The sequence below is a fragment of the Thamnophis elegans genome, chromosome 2 (assembly GCF_009769535.1).
Source record: "Thamnophis elegans isolate rThaEle1 chromosome 2, rThaEle1.pri, whole genome shotgun sequence".
NCBI classification, from domain to species: Eukaryota; Metazoa; Chordata; class Lepidosauria; order Squamata; family Colubridae; genus Thamnophis; species Thamnophis elegans.
In genome coordinates, this window is record NC_045542.1 from 46,712,947 (window position 1) to 46,736,449 (window position 23,503).

The 23,503-nt window shown below is 42.0% G+C and overlaps 1 protein-coding gene across 3 annotated transcripts; it reads right to left on the minus strand.

The window, feature by feature from the left end:
* Positions 1-399: 399 nt before the first annotated feature.
* ENDOV (endonuclease V) lies at positions 400-22,997 on the minus strand. Of its 3 annotated transcripts, XM_032210495.1 has the most exons (10): positions 22,681-22,996; positions 20,901-21,072; positions 19,480-19,614; positions 18,326-18,365; positions 17,659-17,771; positions 16,804-16,872; positions 15,331-15,459; positions 7,399-7,475; positions 5,532-5,593; positions 4,544-5,409 (listed from the first exon to the last, which is right to left on the minus strand). In XM_032210495.1, the coding sequence occupies exons 1-9, from the start codon at positions 22,737-22,739 to the stop codon at positions 5,533-5,535; spliced, it is 855 nt and encodes a 284-aa protein (XP_032066386.1). In that variant the 5' UTR covers positions 22,740-22,996; the 3' UTR covers positions 4,544-5,409; position 5,532. The 3 variants fall into 3 exon arrangements, with proteins under 3 accessions (XP_032066388.1, XP_032066386.1, XP_032066387.1); XM_032210496.1 differs by lacking the exons at positions 4,544-5,409; positions 5,532-5,593 and adding an exon at positions 7,592-7,659 and having other exon boundaries at positions 7,405-7,475; positions 22,681-22,997; XM_032210497.1 differs by lacking the exons at positions 4,544-5,409; positions 5,532-5,593; positions 7,399-7,475 and adding an exon at positions 400-776 and having other exon boundaries at positions 22,681-22,995.
* Between the last annotated feature and the right edge of the window lie 506 nt (positions 22,998-23,503).

Below are 23,503 nucleotides of genomic sequence, written 5' to 3' on the forward strand. Positions count from 1 at the left end.
GAGTGGATTTTGATTTCAGGAACAACTCCTTCCACCTCACGGCCAACATTCCAAGTGGTGGGCACATCCTTGGGGTGGTCTATTTCCACATAAACCATATCACTTGTCAGCTGGTCTTCCATTTATGCTGACAGAGACCAGTTTCCTGTCACAAAGTGAGGGAAATGGCTTTGAGAGGTGACTGAAAATTGGTACAATGAAGGATCCATCCTTCAAATGGCTCCCAGCAGTGTTTCTTGTGTGCAATCACTGCATTTCAACAAAGTATGGTTACCAGGATCAGCAGATAACCTACGAATCTTGTTCATAGTTTATATAGGGACATAGAGCCACGTTCTTCATTTATAAAATTTTATTGTTTCAACAAAGAATAAAAAAGAAAAATAAAGAAATAGGGGGAAAAGATCAAGATGGAAATAATATTAGAGTGTAGAAAAGGAACAATAGGAAAAAATAAAAAATAAAATTTCCAATTTTCTTTGGTACCTATACAAATATAAGGATATAATATTTTGATAAATATAAACAGTTCTAATAATCAAATCCCACAATTAAAGTTTCATTTCTTTCAATTTAAAGCAAACAATCCAAAAGTGGTGTCCAGGTAGCAACAAAGCTAAAGTCTTTCTTTAATCAAAGTTACCAATTTTGCCAACTCCATTAATTTCACCATCCATTCTTCCATTGTGGGAATCTGTAAATCCTTCCATCTCTGTGCATATAAGTCTTGCTGTAGTGATCATATAAAGTCCCACTTTTTTTCCAATCTTTCAAACCTAAAAGAAAAATCTTTTCTTTCAATTGCACATTTATTCCAAGAATTCTCAAAATAAAGGTACATATTTCAACCCAATAATTTTTAGCTTTTTTACATGTCCACCAAACATAAGATGTATCTTCAGATGCCTTATACTATTTTGACAATTTATTAGCTGCTAAATACCAACAGTACATCATCTTATAAAAATTCTATAAATCTGGTATAAAAAACAAATATTACATTGGCATATTCAGTCAGATTGAATGGCGACTGTCAGTGGACAGCCATTTTCAGGTCTTTCCAGACACGTTCAAGAGTTCAAGTCAGGGCTCTGGCTGGGCCTCTCTAGGACATTCACAGAGTTGTCCCTAAGCCACTTCTGTATTGTCTTGGCTGTGTGTTTAGAATCGTCATGTTGGAAAGTAAATCTTTGGCCCAATCTGAGGTCCCGAGTGCTATGGGACAGGTTTTCATGGAGGATATCCCTGCACTTTGATCCATTCAGTTTTCCCTCAACTCTGACCAATCTATCAGTCCCTGCTGCTGAAAAGCATCCCCCAAAGCATGATGCTGCCATCACCATGCTTCACTGTTGGGAGGATATTGGGCAGGCAATGAGCAGTTCTTGGTTTCCTCCAGACATAATGTAGAATTGAGGACAATCTTGTTCCTCAGTCTGAGAGTCCTTCAGATGCTTTTTCGCAAACTCCAAGCAAGCTTTCATGAGTTTTCCACTGAGAGGCTTCTGTCTAGCCACTCTGTCATAAAGCCCAGATTGTGGAGAGCTACAGTGATGGTTATTCTTTGCAACTCTATCCCATCTCCCCAGGATCTCTGGAGCTCAGCCAGTGATTTGGGGGTTCTTGGTCACCTCTCTTATTAACGCCTTTCTCCACCGATTGCTCAGTTTCACTGGGTGACCAGTTCTTGGAAGAGTACTGGTTGTGCCATTTGAGAATTATGGAGGCCACTGTGCTCTTAGGAACCTTCAATGCAGCAGAAATTCAGTGCAGCAGAAATTTTATTGCAGCCTTCCCCAGTTCTATGCCTTGCAATAATTCTGTCTCTGAGCTCTGCAGGCAGTTCTTTTGATTTCATGGCTTTTGCTGTGCTACTATATGCACTGTCAGCTGTGAGGTCTTCCATAGAGAGATATGTGCCTTTCCAAATCATGTCCAATCCATTTAATTTACCACAGGTGGACTCCAATCAAGGTATAGAAACATGTCAGCAACAATCAAGAGAAATGGGAGGCACCAGCTAAATTTCAAGTGTTGTTGCAAAGGGTTTGAATACATATGCCAATGCAATATTTCAGTTTGTTCTTTTTAATAAATTGACAGACATTTCTAAAATTCTGTTTTCACTGTCATTATGGGATACTGAGTGTAGATTAATGAGAGAGAAAAATGAATTTCAACAACTGTAGAATCAGGCTGCAGTGTAACAAAATTGACAAAAATGAAGGGGGTCTGAATACTTTCTGAATGCACTGTAAGTGGGGGGAAACTTGTACATAATGCTTGATCGATGGGAGAATATGTGGAGTAAAGGATTAACATTTACACTGAATTATAACTTGGAAAAAATGTATTGAACCACATTTTTGATGCCCCATTAATGTTCAGAGACTGTTTTCATTTATCCTGGAGAGGGGCAGGAGGATAAAAACCCTTAGAGCTGCCAACATTTGAAAAGCTCATTAACAGACTCTCTGGTAGCTAATTAATTAATTGAGCAATGTTTTCAGTATCTCCAGGAAAGCAGTTTTCAGAGATTGTTTATTGACAGAAAGTGTTTCTACAGGTTTCTGCACTTCTAGGTGGATGTTAGAATACCTTGGGGAACAGAAGCTGCAGCCTGCTGACTTTCTAATAAGTGCCACTGAACTCAGGACTTCCCTCTTAGTAAACAGGTTTGATTCCTTCACTAGCCTTATCACTAGCCTGAGCAAAGCTGTGCTAATCTAGACTCACTCTTCTCTATTGTGAAGTTGTTGCACAGTTGATGCAACACAGTAATATAGCACTAGAGAACAGAAGCCCTGTGAAACAACATACTCCTCTGAAATTAGAACTCTTGGAGTCCGTAACCTAGAAACAAGCTACTTATTTATGGCACTGATGAGTACCTGCTCTCGTGGAAGAGAGACAAGAAGTGGGCAGATGAGACAGATCTGAGAACTAGCAGATGTCCAGCTCTATCACTGTATCCGTAGTCTTTCCAAAATCTCAATACCATTCCAGGCAGAGAGGGACAACACAAGGATGGACAGTGAGGCATCAGGACAATTACTGTGCCTCTTCAGTATGAAGCAGCAAACTCACTGTGGTCAGCTTCTCAAAATCATTTCACCATGGCCAACTCGCTGCAAGGCAACCTGCCACGGCCAACTTGCCACCAAACAACTCACTGCGGGACATTTTATCCATTCAATTTGATTATTTAAAATACATTTTTAAATGGTCATTTTTATCATTCACATTTCAATCTGTCCCTCCTTTTGCCTCTTTTCTTTATTGATACTATTCCACCGTTTCTCTGAGATTAGTGTAACACTTGTCTTCTGGTAAGTTGGCTGTGTTGAGTTGGCCGTGGCAAGTTGGCTGCAGTGAATTGTCACAGACCTTTTTCAGACATCACTTTGGCTAGAATGGGGAAAAAGGAATATAAAGAGTACTACTCGGTTGGATACCCGTGCTTCACTACAGAATTATGTGATTGGGCTTGATACTGGGCTTGACAGTTAAAGCTTGAACATTAATGAGTAGTTATGATCGGCCTCTCCTCTCCCCTTCTCTCCCTCAGGCTTGCCCCATAGAAGCTTCTCCTCTCCTATCCCCTTCTCTCCCTCAGGCTGGTCCCATTGATCCTCTCCTCTCCCCTTCTCTCCCTCAGGTTTCCTCCACAGAAGCCTCTCCTATGTTATCCCCTTCTCTCCCTTTCAGGAGGGGAAGTGGAATGTCTAACTCCTTAGCATCAGAGCGTTTTTCAGGTGGGGAGGGGGAGTAGAATTTCTAAACTCCCAGCCTGCAGGCTGGATGAGTCACGTGGTGGCCATGCCCATGCCCAAGTGGTAGTTGGAACAGAGTTCTTTTCAGGTAGAGAGGGGGAGCAGAACGTCTAGTTCCTTAGCATCAAAGCGTGTTAATAATAATATAACAAATACTAATGATCTGATAGTCATTTAGAAAAATCCTTTCTTAGCAAGCACCTAGAAGCCAAGAGGAACATATATGCCAAATTTCATGGAGATTTCGTGTTATATGTGTGTGTGTGTGTGTGTGTGTGTGTGTGTGTACGTGTGTACATATACAGATATGTATTTAGTGTCACAACCCCTGGTATGCCCAAATATGGGAGGAGGCATACTGCTTCCTTTCTCCGTCTATCGGCTCATCACAAGAGACCATCCAGACAGAAAGCCAATATTTTTACTGTTGCCTTTGTTACATTTGTGCTGTATTTGTGCTGATAAATAAATAAAGGGAGACTAGTATAGATCTATTTCAAGCTATTTAGCTCTCATCAACTTTCAAATCCCAGTAAGGGTATGGCTAGCTGATGAGAGCTAAATAGCTTGAAATAGATCTATACTAGTCTCCCTTTATTTATTTATCAGCACAAATACAACATATACACATATACATATATATACACACACATACACAGTATACACACACACACACAGAGTATGTGTGTGTATATATAATACACACACACACATACACACACACACACACATATATATATATATATATATAAGGCATGTGTGATTTCACGGATAACCCAACCTCTTTTCTACCTCAGTAACAGGTTTTTAACCAGCATGTTTCATGGCAGGAAAATTGAGCAAATTGTTGTGAACAATTTACGCTACTCAACCTATAAAAACCAATATATACTCCCTATCATCATAGATGCACATACACTGCCACAAGGTATCTTTGCTAGGAGTGTGCAGTGTACAAATAGCATAAATGAACTAAGCTAAAAACAGCATTTCGCAATCATTAAAAACAAAATACCATACCATAGTCAGCATTCAGATCTTCAGTCAATATGTAATGCAGTGTTAGGAAATGTATTTTCTGCTTACAGGGATCAATCCGAGCCTATGACCATTAAACTGGAACATAATGATTTATTCCCTTCCGGAATACGTTGGCCCTCAACTGCCAGAATTCCCAGGCAGCACACCTGGAAAGGACCAAAATTGGGGAAGCTATCCTAGGTTTCAGGATTTTCACTGTCCTGAAAGGAAACTTCAGGATAAGGAATGGAGCAGATGGCAGACAAAAATAAAAGTCCTCCCTGAGGAATTCGCCCAAGATACTCTACCCTGCAGGAAAGTAATCTGTCAGCTACACAGGGCAACCTGCCCACCACCGTCACTGCCTTAGATCACTACTCATCCGGGTCATTGTGTTTGCCTTTTGTATTCACCTAAAGACCAGGCCCATGCTGTTAGGACAATATGTCTTGCTCCAAAATGCAGTTGGCACATCCCTGGATAAAAGTACTCTTGAAAGAGCTGTCGTGATTGCATTTGACCCCTGGGTAGTGTTTTGTTGTATAGATGGAAATTGCCACATTCTCTTCCCCAAGATGATGGCCTTTGAGATGAAAGCTCATCTTTGTGATTAGCTCTAGGAAAGAAGGGTACAAAACAGGACAGGGTCAAACTAAGATGAAAAAAGAATCTGAAAGAGTATAAGGTTTGGAATGGGAATTTGTCCCAACTTAAGCACCCACTCTGGAACAGTCATACCTCAGTGCTTGCCTTCATCTTTGTCAGCTTCCCCCAATCTGGCACTTTCCAGATCTTGGCCTCTAAAGAAGGAAGCAAGTGATCAAACATGTGTCATGACAAAGATCTAGGCACTAGCATTAGATGTTGGGATGTAATTATATTAAGGTAAAGTATGTTATCCCAATCCATCTGTAGAGGCTGGGTCTTAAATTCCACTTCTTTTTTTTACTTTCCTTCCTTGTAAGTTAATGCTACTCATTGGAAGACTGTTTTCTAAGAATACATCCAGAATTACATCCAGGAATAACTGGAATAACTCTGGATGTATCACAACAAAGGTGACATGCAATTCTTCTAAGACATGTATACTGTGTTTCCCTGAAAATAAGACAGGGTCTTATTTTCTTTTGACCCCCCCCCCCAAATTTTGCTTGGGCCTTATTATCCGGGGGTGGGGGGGCTTATTGGTTTGGGGTTGCCGGGTGGCTGCTCTCTTGCGAGCAGGTGCCTGAAGAGCCGGGCACAGCCTCACGGGCAAACAGCTGTGTTGCGCTGTTGCAGCAGTGCAACAAAGCCGCCATGAGGTGACCATGCTCATGAGCAACTGCCTGGCAACCCCCCTTTCTAGCCGGGCAGAGTGCCACTCACCGACCCAGTAATATCCCAAAGGCGCTAAGCCGTGTGGTGCTCTGCCCGGCTGGAAAGAGAGTGCACGAGGACTTGTTCTGCCTCCAGCTCGCGTGCCTCCCAGCCTCACCATGCCCAGCTCTCCCTGCAGGGCTGGGCCAGGGCAGCAGCACCGCCGTGGCCCCACTGCCACCATCCCACTGCCACTGCCGCCGCCATGCTCTGAGCATAACCAGCTTCCAAACTCCGGAGATCCACTGCCGAGGCTTCCGGCAGCGGCCGCTCTGAGACTACACTCTATGGTTGTGGGCTGGCTGCGGGAAGACCTCTGTCCCGCCATGGTGAGGCTGGGAGGCACGCAAGCTGCAGGCAGAACAAGTGCTCGCACAACCTTTCTTTTCAGCTGGGCAGAGCGCCACACAGCTTAGCGCCTTTGGGATATTACTGGGTTGGTGAGTGGTGCTCTGCCTGGCTGGAAAGGGGCATTGCCGGGTGGCTGCTCATGAGAGAAGCTGCCCGGCAACCCCCCACTCCAGCTGGACACAGCGCTACCCACCAACCTAGTGGTATCCCAAAGGCGTCAAGCAATGTGAGTGGCGCAGTGGTTAGGGTGCAGTACTGCGGGCCACTTCAGCTGACTGTTATCTGCAGTTCGGCGGTTCTAATCTCACCGGCTCAAGGTTGACTCAGCCTTCCATCCTTCCGAGGTGGGTGAAATGAGGACCCAGACTGTGGGGGCAATGTGCTGACTCTGTAAACCGCTTAGAGAGGGCTGAAAGCCCTATGAAGCGGTATATAAGTCTAACTGCTATTGCTATTGCTATTTGCCCCCTCCCCCGCTGGCTCCTGCGGCTTTGTGCCTTCAGGATATCGCTAGGTTGGTGAGTGGTGCTCTGCCTGGCTGGAGGGGGGGTTGTCCAGGGGCTTATTATTGGGGGAGGGCGTATATTTTTGCTCACAGGAAAAATATGGCATAGTCTTATTATCAGGATATGTCGTAATTTCGGGGAAACATGGTATCACCTCGATATCTTTGCTGCCAAAACAGCACCTTTGCTCCAAGATATGAATATGTTTTGTGATCATCTCAAGGTTGTAGCAAATCTGATTTTGGGAAACCATGTAATTTGCAAAGACGTATTAGGCTCTGCCAGAAATAGCTGGCCACTTTAATGCCATTCCCAAAAACCATTAAAAAGCAGATTGGTTTGGGGGTGGGGGGAGCATGTATAGCTTTCTAGCCACATATATAACCTACTTCTCTGGTGGAGGAGGGGACACAGGAATGTTGACCTCCATATGTTTCCGGATATATTCTCTGGATCTTATATCAGCCTATAATCAGGGCCAAGAGGAAAATAATAATAAGAAATTAATTAGGTTGACTGGTGCAAGGATTCCAGGAGAACGGGAGGAAAGGATAGGGGTGCTGGGCTCTGACATTACTGTACCTGGAGGGGGGAAAATCATCTCACAAATCTCAGTCCTAGTCAGATTTCAGCCAATCACAATGCAGCTTCTATCCCAAAGAGAATTGAGGGTTATCTCTCATGATATATTTTTGGACTGAGAAGAAAATGAGCCCGTTCTGCTCACCAGCAGTTGAAATCTTGCAAATAATTTATATGAAAACCTATGTTGGATCAGACAACGGCTCACCTGGCTAATATTATTTTTCAGCTGTGGTCATGGAAATGTAAAGGAGTTTATTCTGAGTCGGGCTATGAGTCAAACTACTGTATATAATACTTTTAAAATATGGTTAGCAACCACACTCCTTTTCCTTACCTAAAAGGGAGTTCATTTGACTGAAATAAAACTACCAGCCTCAAGATGAGGGTAGTTTTCATTTTTTTTAACTTTAGTGTCTCCAATTTACATTGCTAAAAAGATCCACTAAATAGCAGCTTTTCATTTAAGAGGCTGGGAACTAGGCTGGGACTGCACCAAGGTGAGAAAGTCTTACAACTGATAGCTTCTTATACATGCCACATTACAATCTCAATCCGAACCAGTTCCACTGTGCTTCTTTTTGAGAGAGAAAGAAGACTCAAGAGAATGCCAAGCTGCCTCTTTCAAACAATTTATATTTTATCCCATTCAACGCAAACTGAGCCGTTTGATACGGGCTTCCAAAGGCTACCTACATTCTTCACAGCAAAGGAAATAAATGTGTTAATGGACACCATGCTTTCTTTTCTAAGATTGGGTCTCTCAATACATTTCTCTATAGAATTGCTGCCAAATTCTGGAACACAACCAAATTGGGTGACAGCTTTGGCATCTGGTACAATTAAACTTGCAGTGGAACTGGTAAGGGATGAGAAGGTTCAAGAAATCCGACGGATGTCTGAATTTAGAATGATTCACCTCAATGGGCCATAACAGGTCTGCACATATTTTCCAAATGAACTAGAGTTCCCAGACACCTCAGTCTGCTGGCAACAGGAATTGAAGTACAAGGCACCTGGCAAGTGGCCGGATGGGAAAGACCACAAAACCAGGTCGTCTAGTAGTACCTTCTCAGATTAACACATTATATTAAAAGGCATCAACTTTTGTGAGTTGCATGTCATGTCATCACTTCGCCGTCACCAAAGCCTTTTAATAAAAGTTGTGAGTCCTTCTGATTTTTGTCATTATGCCTTAAAAGGGGGAGGGTGATCTAGAAACACCGAGCTGCTCTGGCGCAACAAACAGAAGGAAAAGAGAACAAAACGTTCACAGGCAGTCAGGTTTCTCAAGCCTGCCATAGCCTCAGAACAGGATTGAATTGAGAACCTTCTTCCTCAAGCTGATTTCATTGGAGTAGCAGCAAGGAATACATAGGTATGAAATTAAACTGATGTACAAAATCACGGAGGTCCAGATGTATTGACCTTCATCTTTGGTCACTCCTCTTCTATCTCATTGACTTAACTACTTATGTGAGCAGTCCTTTGCAGGCACTGCTTTCTTCAATTCCACTGTACATTCTATCTTCCGCTACTCTTACCTACCGTTTTCATATTCTTCATTCGTAATTCCTGATTTCTCTTTTCTCTACTTTTTGTGGGATGGATGGACAGATAGCCAGTGGTCATGTGTAATGTTCCAAAGCAGCTTTCCATGAACCACAGCACTAATAGCCCTTCCTTTGATAAACTTTCAATTTCTTTTAAGTTTAGATGTCATTCATCTTTCTTTTTCAAGGTTCATAATCTTCATTCCACAGATATTATTATAACAAATATGTAAGAGTGACCAGGCTGAAAGAAAATAACTATCCTAGGACTACCAAATCTGGACTGCAATAACCATCTGGACAACCACTAGATTGTAGCAAAGGTGATCCCTTTAGTAGTATGGAGAGGTTGGTTGGTTGTTGTTGTTTTCAGCCCAGACCTAGTATTCCTAGACTAGCTCCAAATCACCTAAAAACTTTCTTTTCAAATGGATCCAAACTTCTTACAACTTTATTGCCTTTTACTTGTTGAACAAAATTCTTTGGGTCTATTTAGGTCTTCTCAGCCAGACCTTTATTTCACTTTCCTAAGAACCAGGGCAGTTTACAAGTACTCAGCAGAGAATATGAATTTCAGGCTGCCATCTGATATATCACAAAATAGGGAACAATGCAGGGAATTTTTCGGAGTATAAGACACGCCTTTTTCCCTCAAAAAAGAGCGTGAAAATCTGGGTTATACACAGAATGCAGCATTTTTGGCCTCCCGAAACCCTGCCCCCTTTGCAAAAATGGCTGTGCATAGCCTTTAGGAGGCTTCCAGAGTCCTCCTGGGGGCTGGGGAGGGCATAAATGAGCAAAAAACAGGGCAGTTTTTGCTTGTTTGGGGGGGGCAGCCCCCAGGAGCACTCTACAAGCATCCTAAAGGCTTTGCATGCCCTTTTTTTGACAAAAAATAGACCCGTTTGCGTGAAAAATGGGACTTTTTGGGAGCTCTGCAGAGTGCAAAACCTTTTTTTTTAATTTGCCTTTTCAAAATCTTGGTGCATCTTATACTCTGGTGTGTCTTATACTTGGAAAAATACGGTAAATCCTTTAATTGAGGGACACTGAATCAATGGACCTTCTAGACTGCCAATGGTTGATGGGAACTGCAATCTTATAAGGTCTAGAATGGCATACTATATGAAAGAACAGATAGGAATAATCCACTATTGGTACATAATGATTCAAGCTTCCAGGTTAGGGAGCAGATGAATAACTTTCTGTAGCATAAAAGCTTCCAATATGTCATGTACTGGGGCCAGAGACACAAAAGATCACCTTGGCTATTTTGCATGCCCACCTTTTGTGAAAGGAATGGGGGTTTGAACATTTAGATACATTTGTTATGACAAATTAATTTGTTTTAGATCTGCTAAACAAAATTATTTTACATCATTTGGCTCCATACCAACAAATTCTACAAGGCAAGAACTGTTGAATACAAATGGCTCGAGCCAATAATTACTGGCAATAACAGAAGCTAAAAGCCAGTCATCTCCAACATAATTAAATGCCATTTAGCCGTTTTGTTTCTCTAGTACATATTTTAGCCTACTTTTCTACTTTAAAAGCACCTGCAAAACATTTTAATAACCCGAAAATTGGAACTAGAATTTTAGATAATTAAAAACGGAAGATGGCTCTGCAAAAGCAGAGATGACATCTGCACCAAAGACCAAGAACTGGTGAGCATGCCAATTCCTTGGAACCTCTATGATAAAAAAGAGTATCGTCCATATTGGCTCCAGATGGCTGCTCCTGGCAAGGAGCCCATAGGACAGCCGTTTTTCATGAGTTGGAGCACCAGAAGACAATGGAAGTAGCCCTCCCGCTGCCAACCGAGGTGGAGACTTTTAAAGGACACTAAGTTTGCAAACCTCACTTTCTAATCACTTTCATAAATTCTTTATTAATTACTTTAGTAGTAGATCTAGAGATAGATTTGAAAAATCTTCCATCGGATGAATTAATCTTCAATGCTGAACAAAATAAAAAATATTTACAACCTTTAGAACTTAAAGAATTTGAAATAAAAAAGTGAAATGCTAAATAAGATTTGAATCTAAGATAGTTATGAATGGATTAAGGATCCAGATAAATTTACAATGTTGGAAAATAAGATTTCAAATTTATCTATAAAAAATAAATAACTTCTTGTAGGAAACAGGCATATTTTGGCCGTAACAAAAAATAAGTGATGGTTTTAGAAACCAGACATTTGAGGAAAATAAACATTTTAAGCAGAAAAAAAATAGAAAAGGCTGATGTCAGTTCATTCTGACATTTACAGAATGATACAAAACATTATAACAAATGTTAATATTAAGGGAAATCTTTGAAGAATGGAGTCAGAAGTTAATAATTACAATATCAACCCTGTCAATAATGATATGCTTCTGTGGATAGACTAAAACATATTAATGGAGGAATGAAAGATGTGGGACAAATTTTATGTGATAAAATAATGTATAGAATATGGAATATAAATGATAGGCTAAATTAATGATTTGGAAAATGATGTATTACTGGATATACAATAGAAACTGGCCAAAGTTTTAAAAATTGAAAGGAAAATACAAATGATTCACCAAGAAAATGACATGGAAAATATTTTCATATTGGATTTAAAAAAGAGGCTTGTTAAAACCTAGAAATATGTAAGATGGGAGAAAGAAGAATTGGGGCTGGTGGTGGAATCCTTTCACAATTTTGGATTGAATTAAAGATTAAGATTGTTAGAAGTAAAATGAAGAAATATATAGTTGCTTTATTTGATCAAGGTTAAAATATTTTGTTACAATAGTCTGGCAACCCTCTATTGTAAATAAAATTCTTAATGAAATTATATTTGAGATAATTAAAAACAAAAGTTTTGGATGAAAATAAATATGGCTCAAGATCAGACTCTTACATTAGAGGAAAATCTCTCTCCCATAAGTGATTTTAAAAAAACCAAAACTAGTTGGCAAATAACTATTCTTGTTTGACCAAAAACTGGGTTCTCAGTCATGAATGTTTGTGGCTCAGAGATTGCAATGGCTAAGTATTCAATTGATTCAATATCCAAGGAATCACAATACTGAACATTCTGGCACCTTTTCAATAAAATGCCTTGTTTCATTTTCCAGCTTCTTCATCAAAGATTATTAATGCCACCTTCAGCATCCAGAGCTACCCTCATTTTGCTGCCATGGCAGGGAAAGGGAAGAGCAAAGTGTCCTCTTAAACTGTAGCATCATTTCACTCCTAACATTGTGCTAAAACCGCTTAATCTAGCTTATTAACCCAAGAGGTTAATCAATAAGGTGGGTCATGTTGCCTTAATAATCCCTCAAGATCTCGTCTATTTTTGGAGTAGGCCAGCAGTGGCATTAGAGACTGGGGATTATGCCAGGAGTATAAAAAAAAATAGAAAACATCAGGCTGGTCAGATGCCCAAGACTGTGCAAGTGCTTTTGTTGCAAAAAGATGGCAGACTTATTACTTCTACCATGAGTTACTGCTATTAAACCCAGGCCTGGGAGACACCTCTTCTTGCTTTAAGCTTTTTCCCACACTTTTGGGCTGCAACCTGATTTTCTCCAGAGAGGAAAGTGGGAGTGGCAGCATAGAGAGGCTAATGGGCTGTGAAATGCAAGATCGACTGCAACAAAGGAAGAGAGGATGGGAGCAAGCAGGGCAGAGTGTTGTGCCTGTGTTACAGTGGAGATATTCACATCAGAAGGAATATTCCTGGGTGACTAAAGTCAGTTTTGTCACATGAAATATTTCTTTCATAAAAAGGCATGCAAACACTGACTCTCTTGAATACTTACGGCTTCTGTGCCAGTGCTGGAGGCATTGACAATCAAGAACCATGTATAACTTCCTACATACTAGTAACTAGAAGAAGGAACATCTGCTGCTTCTAATCACCATCATTCACAGAGCATAGACCCTAATTTCGGCGCTAGGTTATTGAGTTATTTGTTCAGGACTTCTTATGAATCAATCCGCTGGTTTCTCAGCTTGGTACTATTAACACTGCCTGACTGAGGCTCTCAAGGGTTTCCTGCATGCATTTTACTGACTTTATCTGAGGATGGTAGGGAATGAAGCTGACACTTCGGTATGCCAAGCATAAATCATCCAGTCATCTACCATTGAGCCACACCCTTAAAGACAGCATCATGAACAAAAGTGCAAGCAGTGGTCATGGGCTGATCAAACACAATACAACCAGATCTGAGTTGCAAAAATAATGGAAGCAAAAAGATGCAGAAAATCTTAACTTTTTGCTGTCATCTTGTGGCGTATTGTATTCTGTCTTTCTTCTACAATTAGATTACTTGATGTTTTGCACATCTAAAATATGCTTCAGCTCAAGAGAAGAACATCTCAACATGCTGATTTGGCTGTTTCCCCAAAATTATTTCGTGCTGAGACCTATAAGGCAGTGGGCCCCAATCTTTTGGGACCGATTCCGTAGAAAGAGGTTTTTCTGTGGACAGGAAGGGTTGTGATTTCATGTGCTGCCTGCATCCTGCAGATGCGGTTTCGATTGTTTGTGCGCACCGGTTTCTGGCATGCCGTGGACCAGTGCCGGTCCAAGGACCGAGGATTGGGAAGTCCTGCTATAAGGGGTTCAAATAGATTCTTTCTTTGGAGCTTAGAACGAAGCTAGCATTTAGAAAGATGCCGACATGGGTACAGTGGCTTATTATTGGCTCATAAATCTGAGCACTCTAACACTAGGAATAATACCTTCTATCAGAACTTCACTGTCAAGAGGTGAGAAACTGCTCTGCTTGAGCTTTTCTTTGTCACAGGTCCATGTATTGAAGGCATGGTTGAAAATTTCAAGGCTAGCTCTTGGCAAGTCTGTGGCCCACACATTTTGTGCTAAAATCTATCCTTGCTCAAACTTTGCCTCAAGATATATAAATGGTGATCAAGCACTGCCATCCACTGGCTGCATTCTGGCTCAGCAATCTCTGCAGCCTGCAGACTCCTGGGAGGATCAGCAGTACAGTTGGCCCAGCAGATCCTATTCACTGTGCAAGTGATGTAATCTGGGAATTAGTTATGTAGAGTTTTCTGTTTAAATATGGGGTGCTTATTCACAGAGAATACATCTCGGATTCTTAACTTTAGAGATTTTTTAAAAAGGAATTATCTGGATCCCCCAAAAATGGAGCAGATACCAATTCTGCAAATCCGGGGTAAATTTTAGGTTTTAAAAATAAAATGTTTCTTTTTAAAACCTAAAATTTAAAATTCCTGTTTCAATTTTTCTGATGCTGGGTAAGTTTCAACTCTTTGGAAGAGTATGGTGATAAATGTAAATTTCATATAAATTTATTTAAAATTAAAAATGTTCAACCTATTGTTGGTTTTCAATTAACAGGAAACCTAAGGGTTGAAATTACTATATTTTGTTTCTGATTCAGGACCTCAGTGAAACTGTATAATTGCTTAAGTAGTCCCAATTGAATGATATCATTTTTAAAATTTCTAAATCAAGCCCTAAAATGATTTATTTGCACATTTTCAGGAGACAGAATGTTGAAATTAAACAATAGGATTGCTGTCAACTTTGCACCTTATTTATGACTTTCCAGAAGTATTTGGTAAAGTATTATAGTAAAATAAATGAAGTGCCAAATGGTCTCATAGAGCAGAGCTCAGCTCACCTAGCCCAGGGGTGTCAAACTCAAGGCCCATGGGCCACATCCAGCCCACGGGGTGCTTAAATCTGGCCTGGAAATAGCAAAGGACCAGCCTCTGCCAGCCAAAACAGGGTGTGGGAAAGCTCCACCCCACCCTGTGCCCCATTTTGGCCGGCAAGGTACTGCAGGAGACCGTCCAACCCAAAATGGGGGGGAGGGGGGAGGAGGGGATCCTCACACAGCAGGGTGCTGCAGGAGGCATCCATCCCATCTCCGCCCCCCTCCACCAGCCTGTGGAGAACTACAATGCTGATCCAGCCCTCGAAGAAATCCAGTTTGACACCCCTGAGCTAGCCCACACCTAGCTTCCTAGCCTCTTCTAACCAGGGTGTCCTCTAGATGAATGAACCTCTGCTCCCAGAATTCCTAGCAATGGTCATTAGGAACTCTGTGAACTGAAGTCCAAACATTCAGAACATTGACCAGTTTAGCTTAGCTTAGCTTAGCTTGAGGTTGCTGGTATCAGCATTCTAAATGCACATTCTGCTCATACCTGCCGGATGGGCTCAGGAATCCGATACTTGCAACAAGAATGGACCAGGCGCACAGCCGACAGTAGACTTATCTTGTGGCCTACTGAGATATACACAGGTTTTGTACTCTTGGCACAGCTACGCAAAGCCTGGTCAGATAAGAAACAAGAGATACTGCTAGAAACATGCAAACATGCAACCACCAAGGAACATGAATGAACAAGCAAAATGGGGTAGGTACCATGTAACATCAGACTCATATATTCCTTGAAACCCTTAAGTAGGCAAAATATCTATAGAGATTCTCAGTCATCCACATCCTCGTTGTCCCAAAGGTGCTTTTTCAAAAGGCAACTGGACTCTGCTTTTCTTTGAAGATGTTTCACTTCTCATCCAAGAAGTTTCTTCAGTTCTGTTTCTTCAGTCCTTTCAGCAGTTTCAAGAAGGTTCCACATCCATTTGCACTATTCAGGTGACCCCGAGGGCACGGTTAAACCTCCAAGTGGCCTCAACAATTCTCAGAAAGAGTGCTAACGACCAGATGACTGCAGAGAACATAAATCCTTCCATCTTCCACCATTCAGTCAGAACTTAAGAAGCTCCTTGGAGGAGAAGCCAAATGTCTTCAAGGAAAAACAAAGTCCAGTTGCCTTTTGAAAAAGCACCTTTGGGACTTTACGCAGGCAACACTACAGTGTGCATGTGCATATGGTACACTTTGTACCACCAGGAAAACACTGAGTTCTGTTTTTCCTTTTCTTTTTCCCTGCTCTTCTATTTAACAAAACAGCTTTGTGGAAAATTCTAGCTAGCTAATGGAAAGGTAACAGCATTCCGTGCGCCTTTGGCTTTAGTCATGCTGGCCACATGATCACAGAGAGGTCTTCGGACAGCGCTGGCTCTTTGGCTTTGAAACAGTGATGAGCACCGCCCCCTAGAGTCGGGAATGAGTAACACATAGGTGCAAGGGGAACCTATATCTTTATGGAAAGAGAAGCTGGATTTTGAAATGGAAGAAAGAAAAAAGTGAATATGCAGCATTCATTCATTCATTCATTCACTCACTCACTCTCATTTTATTAATCAACTTTATATGAGCACCCAGACAAAGTCTGATACTTAAGGCAATGTTCATGTTGGAAAGTAAACACTGCTTCAGTGACTGAGGATAAATCGATCTTTCTTTTTTATTGCACTCATTTCTTCAGACTCTTTCCAAGAGCCGAGGTGGCGCAGTGGTTAAATGCAGCACTGCAGGCTACTTCAGCTGACTGCAGTTCTGCAGTTCGGCTGTTCAAATCTCACCGGCTCAGGGTTGACTCAGCCTTCCATCCTTCCGAGGTGGGTGAAATGAGGACCCAGATTGTTGTTGGGGGCAATATGCTGACTCTGTAAACCACTTAGAGAGGGCTGAAAGCCCTATGAAGCGGTATATAAGTCTAACTGCTATTGCTACTTCCAATAGACAGACACCCCTTTCCAAAAATACTTACCATACCCAAGATTTTCCCAGAGGTACTTTTCAGTGGGAATGTATCTCCTCCTGCCTGAAGATCTTGGATCTGGAATGTGGAGAAAGAAATTAACTACAGAGGAAACGTTGGGACGGATGGCGTAATTGGATCAATTCAAGATTAAATCCTAAACTGTAGCCTTTTCTGCAAAAACAAAAACGGGAGTTGTGCTAGTCAAGTATCAATGTTTCTCCTCCATTGCTGTTCTGTACAGCAGGGGTCCCCAACCCCCAGTCTGTGAACCAGCACCAGTCTGTAGCATATCCGCAACCAGGCCGTGCAAACAAGCGAAGCCCCATCCACATTTTGACAAGATGCAGGCAGCATGCAAAACCATATCCCCTCCGGTCTGCGGAAAAACCTTTCTCTGTGGAACCAGTCCTTGGTGTCCAAAAGGTTGGGGGCAATGCTATACAGAAATCTCTGAATAAAAGTCTGAAACCAAAATAGCTTGGCTGAAATTCTCCTTTAAAGGTTTTACTCTGCATAGAAATAAGTGGCTTCCTCTGCAATTATTTTCATGTGTCAAGACCATGCAACAAACACACACACACACACACCACGAAGGCATAGTTAACTGTATTTTTTTTAAACACACAGTGGGCAGTACATCTTGGTCACTACATAATTAATTGTACATCAGTCTGAACATATTTCATCTTGAAGGTTAACTCCATCATTTTCCTACTTTAAATGAAAAAAAAACCCAGCCAGAACAGCTATTTGTACATAGCAGCTTCTCCAATTTTGACAAGATGTTCTTCTAACATCCTCCCATCCCCTACTGTTTGGAATTAAGAATGTAAAATGTAATTCACACCTTTCAACACTTACTTGTTTCTTGTGAAACTCATCATTGGCCAAACCTTCAACCTGCAAGAGATTTTTGGCTACACCAATGCAGGGAAGACCTGTGAGAACACCAAGATGGCAGGCGATGCCAAAACCTGTTGAATGTAACGCAGAAAGAGGAGATGTTGGAGAAAAAACAAGTAAGAGAAGTTTCAATTTTGTTGAGAAGAGAAAATCTGGCACCACTTTGTGAGGACATGAGTTTGAACAAGCTCCCAAAGGAAGGCCAAGTCATGAAGGACATAAGGCTGCTGTCAACCTTGCAATGCATTTCTTGATGTTCACCAAAATGCCTTCTAGTTACTCTGCTGTTCCTTTTAGGCGTGGGGGAGGACAGCTTTTCCACTTACTGTCAGCAATCAGGCTAGTACAGCCTACGTAGAGGAGATGGAATTCTTTTGTCTGCCCCTCCTTCCTCTCTGGTGACTGCCAAGAGAGTGAACACAAATAATTTCCTCCCCACGAACTCTGCAAACACTACAGTAATGAGAAATCAACCAGTGACTCCCCATGCTGGCATATTCAAGGCATGCTCTAAACATCTCAGAGATGGAAAGTAAATCTCGAGGATTTACTTTAAATCTACATGCAAATTTACAGTACAGTATATCTAAAGGATTTACTGGCAAAGATGGGCCAGGAAACTTACCTCTGTGATGCAAGATGCCGTTTCCATCTACAAGAAGTACCTAGAAAAAAAAGAAAACCCACAAAGGAGCACCTCAATAATACAGTGGGAAGCTTTCTCCAGTAATGGAGATGTCAGTGTGTTGCTTTGCATACACAAAGTATCAAAAAAAACAGGCAAATACCCTTGGTGGCCACCTTCCCTACTTTCCCCAAGGAAGAAAGAAGCGACATCTAGCCACAAAATCTGTCACTAAAACATTATTGAGTCTGAAATACAGCAAGTGCATTGTTTGTCCTCCCTCGAGATCATATATATATTAAAAAGTGACACGTCCAAATTCATGCACATTTTTTAATTGAGATCCCACCCCAGCTGGTGTTCTTCAGGTGTATAGGTTTATAAATATTATCATTCTCAAGTGAATGCAAGGAATGGCTTTGCAGACTGGGAATTATGGGACTTGTCATTTGCTAGGTGCTTTAGTTCCAAGAATCCCTTTTTGCATCTGTTTTATGAGAGAAAAGCTGCTGAGGGACTCCAATTGGGCTGTCTTGGTGAGCTAGGGCCTTCCACAGTTTCCTAAAAATGAAGCCTCTCTGGCTGTTTTAAGAACGATGCTTTTTATTCTGACTGGATGACTCAAAAGAGGCTTTTAAACTAGGTTTGAGCAGCTGTCCCAGGGGTGAAATCCAGCAGGTTCTGACAGGTTGTAGAGAACAGGTAGTGAAAATTTTGAGTAGTTTGGAGAACTGCCAAATATCAACTCTGGCTGGCCCTAGAGTGGGGTGGGAATGGAGATTTTGCAATATCCTTGCCCTGGAGTGTGGAGGGAATGGGGATTTTGCAGTATCCTTCCCCTGCCATGCCCACCAAGCCACGCCAACAGAACCGTTAGTAAAAAAAATTGAATTTCACCACTGAGCTGTCAGCACAGCTTAAAGAGGTTGGCTTTGGGCCTAGTCCTCCTAGAGAGATCATAGAGATGGGATTTCTGGCCTTCAAATAAGAGAAAACAGGGAACATCCATATCCATAAGGACTAAGCCAAGAAATACTAGGGGCCAGAAGTCTTGAATCCCTGGCTATTAATTCTTTGAAGGAGGGGAATACTGGATGAAATATATCCTTGGCATAAAGCAGCAGCACTCCTTTCATTAACACAGACTATCCCACCTGGGGTTTAAGGCCAGGCTTCTGTGTCTCCAGCCGTTGTACAGCCTCCAGCAAAAAAGGGACTTCTCGGAAAGCCAGGAATCCTGCCACATAGGGGGCATTCACAGCCACCACGTAGCAGTCTTCATAGAGGACCTGTGATGACAGAAGAACAAGTGACATTTTTGCTAAGCAGCAAGACTAATATTTTCAAGGTCATTTAGGTCAGAAGTGGTCAGCCACAACCCTTGAACTGAAGGGAGCTCCCAGTTCCCATTTGGCATGCCCCAAGCAAATCAGCAAGGTGGATCAAATTTAACCTTCTCACGTGTTTGCAAATGTAAGGTGAGAACTGATACAAGGCTGTGCAAGCATCTACCATCATTGCAATACCAGATTGCTCCCTCCAGTTCTAGAGAGTGCTTTAAAATGATAAGTAAAGATTCATTTAAGTATTTCCTGAAAATATGAAGCAAGAAAGAAATAAAAACCCAGCTAAGAAAAAGAATTCCCTACTTCTGATGTAGACGAAAACAAAACATGCATCACATCCCTTTCCTTTCTCTACCAAACTGTTGAGATTGTCTCTTTCGTCAATTCTCAGAGCTGGGGGGCGGGGCGGGGGGGAGGGAGCTTATCTCCTGCCAGTTCTCTTTCCCTCGACTACTCTGGAATTTTGTATTTGGCAGCCAAGGTGATGAATATTTTGATTGCTCAATGTAGCGGGCAGACAATCACATTTGTGGTCTCTTACAGCTAAAACAGTTTAAATGTTTAAAAATGCTTGCAAGAAGGTAAAACATATATATTTTCACACATAATAGCTCATTTTCCATGGAGACATCAAAAATATGCCTGAAAATCTTTTTAAGGAATGGCTGAAACAGTGGAAAACATTCATATCCATCCATTCATTTATCAGATCTTGTGGTTTCTGAGTTTCTCTAAAGTAACCATCCTCTGAAGAGGTGCTCTTCTAGGCAACTATGATGCATATGGGAATTTTGATAAGAAGCAAAATTCTAACTCCACTAACCTGATTCTGAGACAGCAAAACTGGCAAAAGATTTACAAAACTTTGAAAATGCTATATAATCTTCTCATTGGAGAATGTTGATGGGTTGATGGCATTTGCCAACTTGAGAATCAGGACTGGGAGATCATAGTTTGAAAAGTGACAAGTTAAATTGACAACAGCTGGAATACCCCTAAATTTGACAACAGTCCCAGAATTCACCACTGATACTTGAATTGCTTCCAATAGTTTATTCTCAATTCTACTATGGAAACAAATATCTCAGCTGGAATCCACCGAGACAACTAAATTGAAGTTATTAAGGCATAGTCAAACTTTTGGAAACTTGGAGTTTTAGTCTTCTTAATATATTAATCCTAGAAGTTAAAAAATTCCTTGTTATGTCTTTAGCATTTATCTTTGTTACCTCAAGTTCTGGGTAGCTGAGCACCACCAGTGAAGCACAGGCACATGTGGCATCTTCTTTGAGATAAGACAAATCCATTCCTCCAATTCTTTCCAGTCCAGTAAAGGAGAAATTGCTCTGCCATTCCTCTGTGTCTTGTTCAATCACATCTTCTTTCATCTGGATTTGTTGACTACAAAAAACAATAGGACTAGATGAAACCTGCCAGTTCCTAGCATCATTTAAGGTAAAAAGCACTCTGGGCGATATAAAAAATGGTAGCAACTGAAAAAGGGAGAGATATGCATGTAAACCAAATGATGCTTCCAGAATCAAATGTTGAACTATTTCAAAATTTTTGAAAAAGATTTTTTTCTCAAATGGATAATCATGAATGTTTATTGGTTTCAAAGAACTTGAAATGACCCTATTCAATACCTCCACCACTAATCCACTTAAGAACATTAAAAAAACCACACGAATCTGGCAGTCTGTCAAATACAATATTCAGATCCCAGTATGGCTGGCCAGATGTGGAGACTCCACAAGCAAGAAATGAACCTAATATCCCACTCAAGTTGTCCAGTAACTGGTATGTGGAAGAATATTCCCTTTTATACTGGGGCTGACATATCTACAATGTCCTGGTGGCAATAATCCCACTAATCAATTCATAAAGATAGATTAGGGGGATATGGACAACTGCTGACCTTCAGCCTACTTATGAGACTAACAGGAATGGGAAAGCTCAGTATCCAAGATCTTGTTTTAAGTACCCTACAGTGTTTTCTAACATTTTCTGTCTTCTCTAGCGTTCATGGGGTCATCTGAGCTTCCAGGACTGTGCAACAGAGAGCAAAACCTCTCCGCTTCACTAACTGTGTAACAGATTTATGTTGCTATCCTGTGAGCCTTTGTTTCTCTACTCTTTGTTCTATGCTGAAAGATTCTACTTGCACTGCATTTTTCTCCAAACAGGTCTGCTCCAGCTTTTGACTTTTGCTGACTTGTGCTTTCATGTTGATGGAGAATGTTGATAGATTGATGAACCTTTTTCAACTGGTGGATTAATGTCATTAAATTGAAAGCAGGGCTATGTGGTGATCTGTACTCCAAAGGGAGGAAAAACAGGAAAAGATGCACTCCTGTGACATGAGGACCTCCACCGACCAGGCTCCCCTTCCCTTTTTTACCTTTCAAATCAAGATCATTAGAGACCCATAGGGGTCTTAATCTTGGCAACTTTAAGACTTGTGGACTTCAATTCCCAGAATCCTCCTGCCAGCCATGCTAGCTGAGGAATTCTGGGAGTTGAAGTCCTCAAGTCTTAAAGTTGACAGAGTTGGAGACCCCCTGCCCTAAGTAGAGAAACCAGGGAAATGCAGCTGACATCTCTAGACCCACAGTCCCCAATTCTGGGAAGGAGGCACCGCAGTGCCTCATCTGCAGCCTCTGGGCTGCTGGCATTCTCGTCTAGAAGCGAGACCTCTTCAGCATAGGGCAGGGATCCCCAGCCCGTGGCCCCCACAGCAGCCTCCCTTCCAGGCTCGGGGGCTTTTAAGTTATCGCGATTCACGCTCCGCGAGAGCCCAACGCTTCCTTTCCGCCCTCAACCTGCCAGGCAGGGGGCGCCCTTGGAGGCAGGCGCCCTTCCATCCCTCTGCAGCCACGAGGGACCCAAGAGGCGGGGCCAAGAACCCAGCAGCTCAAAAGAAATACAAATCCCAGGTTCCCCTCTGGCAGGAAGACCTCCCCGAGCCCTTCTTTAGCCCTAGTTGCCCCCGCCTGGCTGGCGTTTTACCGCTCCCAGCGCCGCAAAGTCTCTCTTTCTTCCTCTCTGCTTCCCGTCCCGTCCGCCATGGCGTCCGCCCGCGCCCTACTTCCTGGGGTTCCTTCCGCAGGGTTCGCTGCACCCGGCGCTCCGTCCGTCCCTTCGGCTTCCTGTTTGCACCGAAGGGCGGAGGCGCGAGCTACCGGGCTGGCTCTGCTCCCTCCATAGCGACAGCTACGATCCTCAGCGTTTTCGACTGGGAGTGTCCATAGCCCCGCTCCCGTCGTATTACGCGCTTAGCTAAGGCTGCCAGATCTGGGCGGCAAAAATCCGCACGATTAGATTGACAACAGGGGAGAGAGTGTTTTGGATGCCAATCGGTGGCTTTGCAATCAATAACCCGGCGCTTGTGAATAAATCCAGAAATAACAAGTGATAGCTACGGGTAGTTAAAGTTTGTTGAGGAAACAAATTAACCGTTTCCTAATTCGAAATAGAAAACCTCTTTGCCGCTCCGAATGTTTAATCTTCCAGAGTACAAGCAAGTCCAGGAAACTGGGTTAAAAAAAATCCAATTAAGGGAAATTCATGAGGGAAAGGGGGTGACTTTATTGGACATATTATAAACCAGGAAAAAAATACCATCGAATGGAGAATGAAGATTCCCCTCTCATTAACTAAAATGAAAGGAGAAATTGCCATTAGAATATATGAAGAGCAGTATCTTCCCAATTTTCCTTACAGGTGGGCAGGTTGGGTGACTTTTCTTTTGCACGGATGATTAGAACGTGTGTGGTTGATATCCTAATTCTTACAGAAGATTCAAGAAGATTCCTGTCTCTTCATAAATAGG

Bases quoted from the DNA above. Each gene is read 5' to 3' on its own strand.
- ENDOV (XM_032210495.1), bottom strand. From the start codon at position 22,739: ATGGCGGACGGGACGGGAAGCAGAGAGGAAGAAAGAGAGACTTTGCGG. The intron at 18,366-19,479 runs GTGGGATAGTCT...TTTTTTTTCTAG, and splicing joins AGCCTGGCCTTAAACCCCAG to GTACTTCTTGTAGATGGAAA. The intron at 5,594-7,398 runs GTAGGTTATATA...TTCCTTCTTTAG, and splicing joins TCCCCTCCTCCACCAGAGAA to AGGCCAAGATCTGGAAAGTG.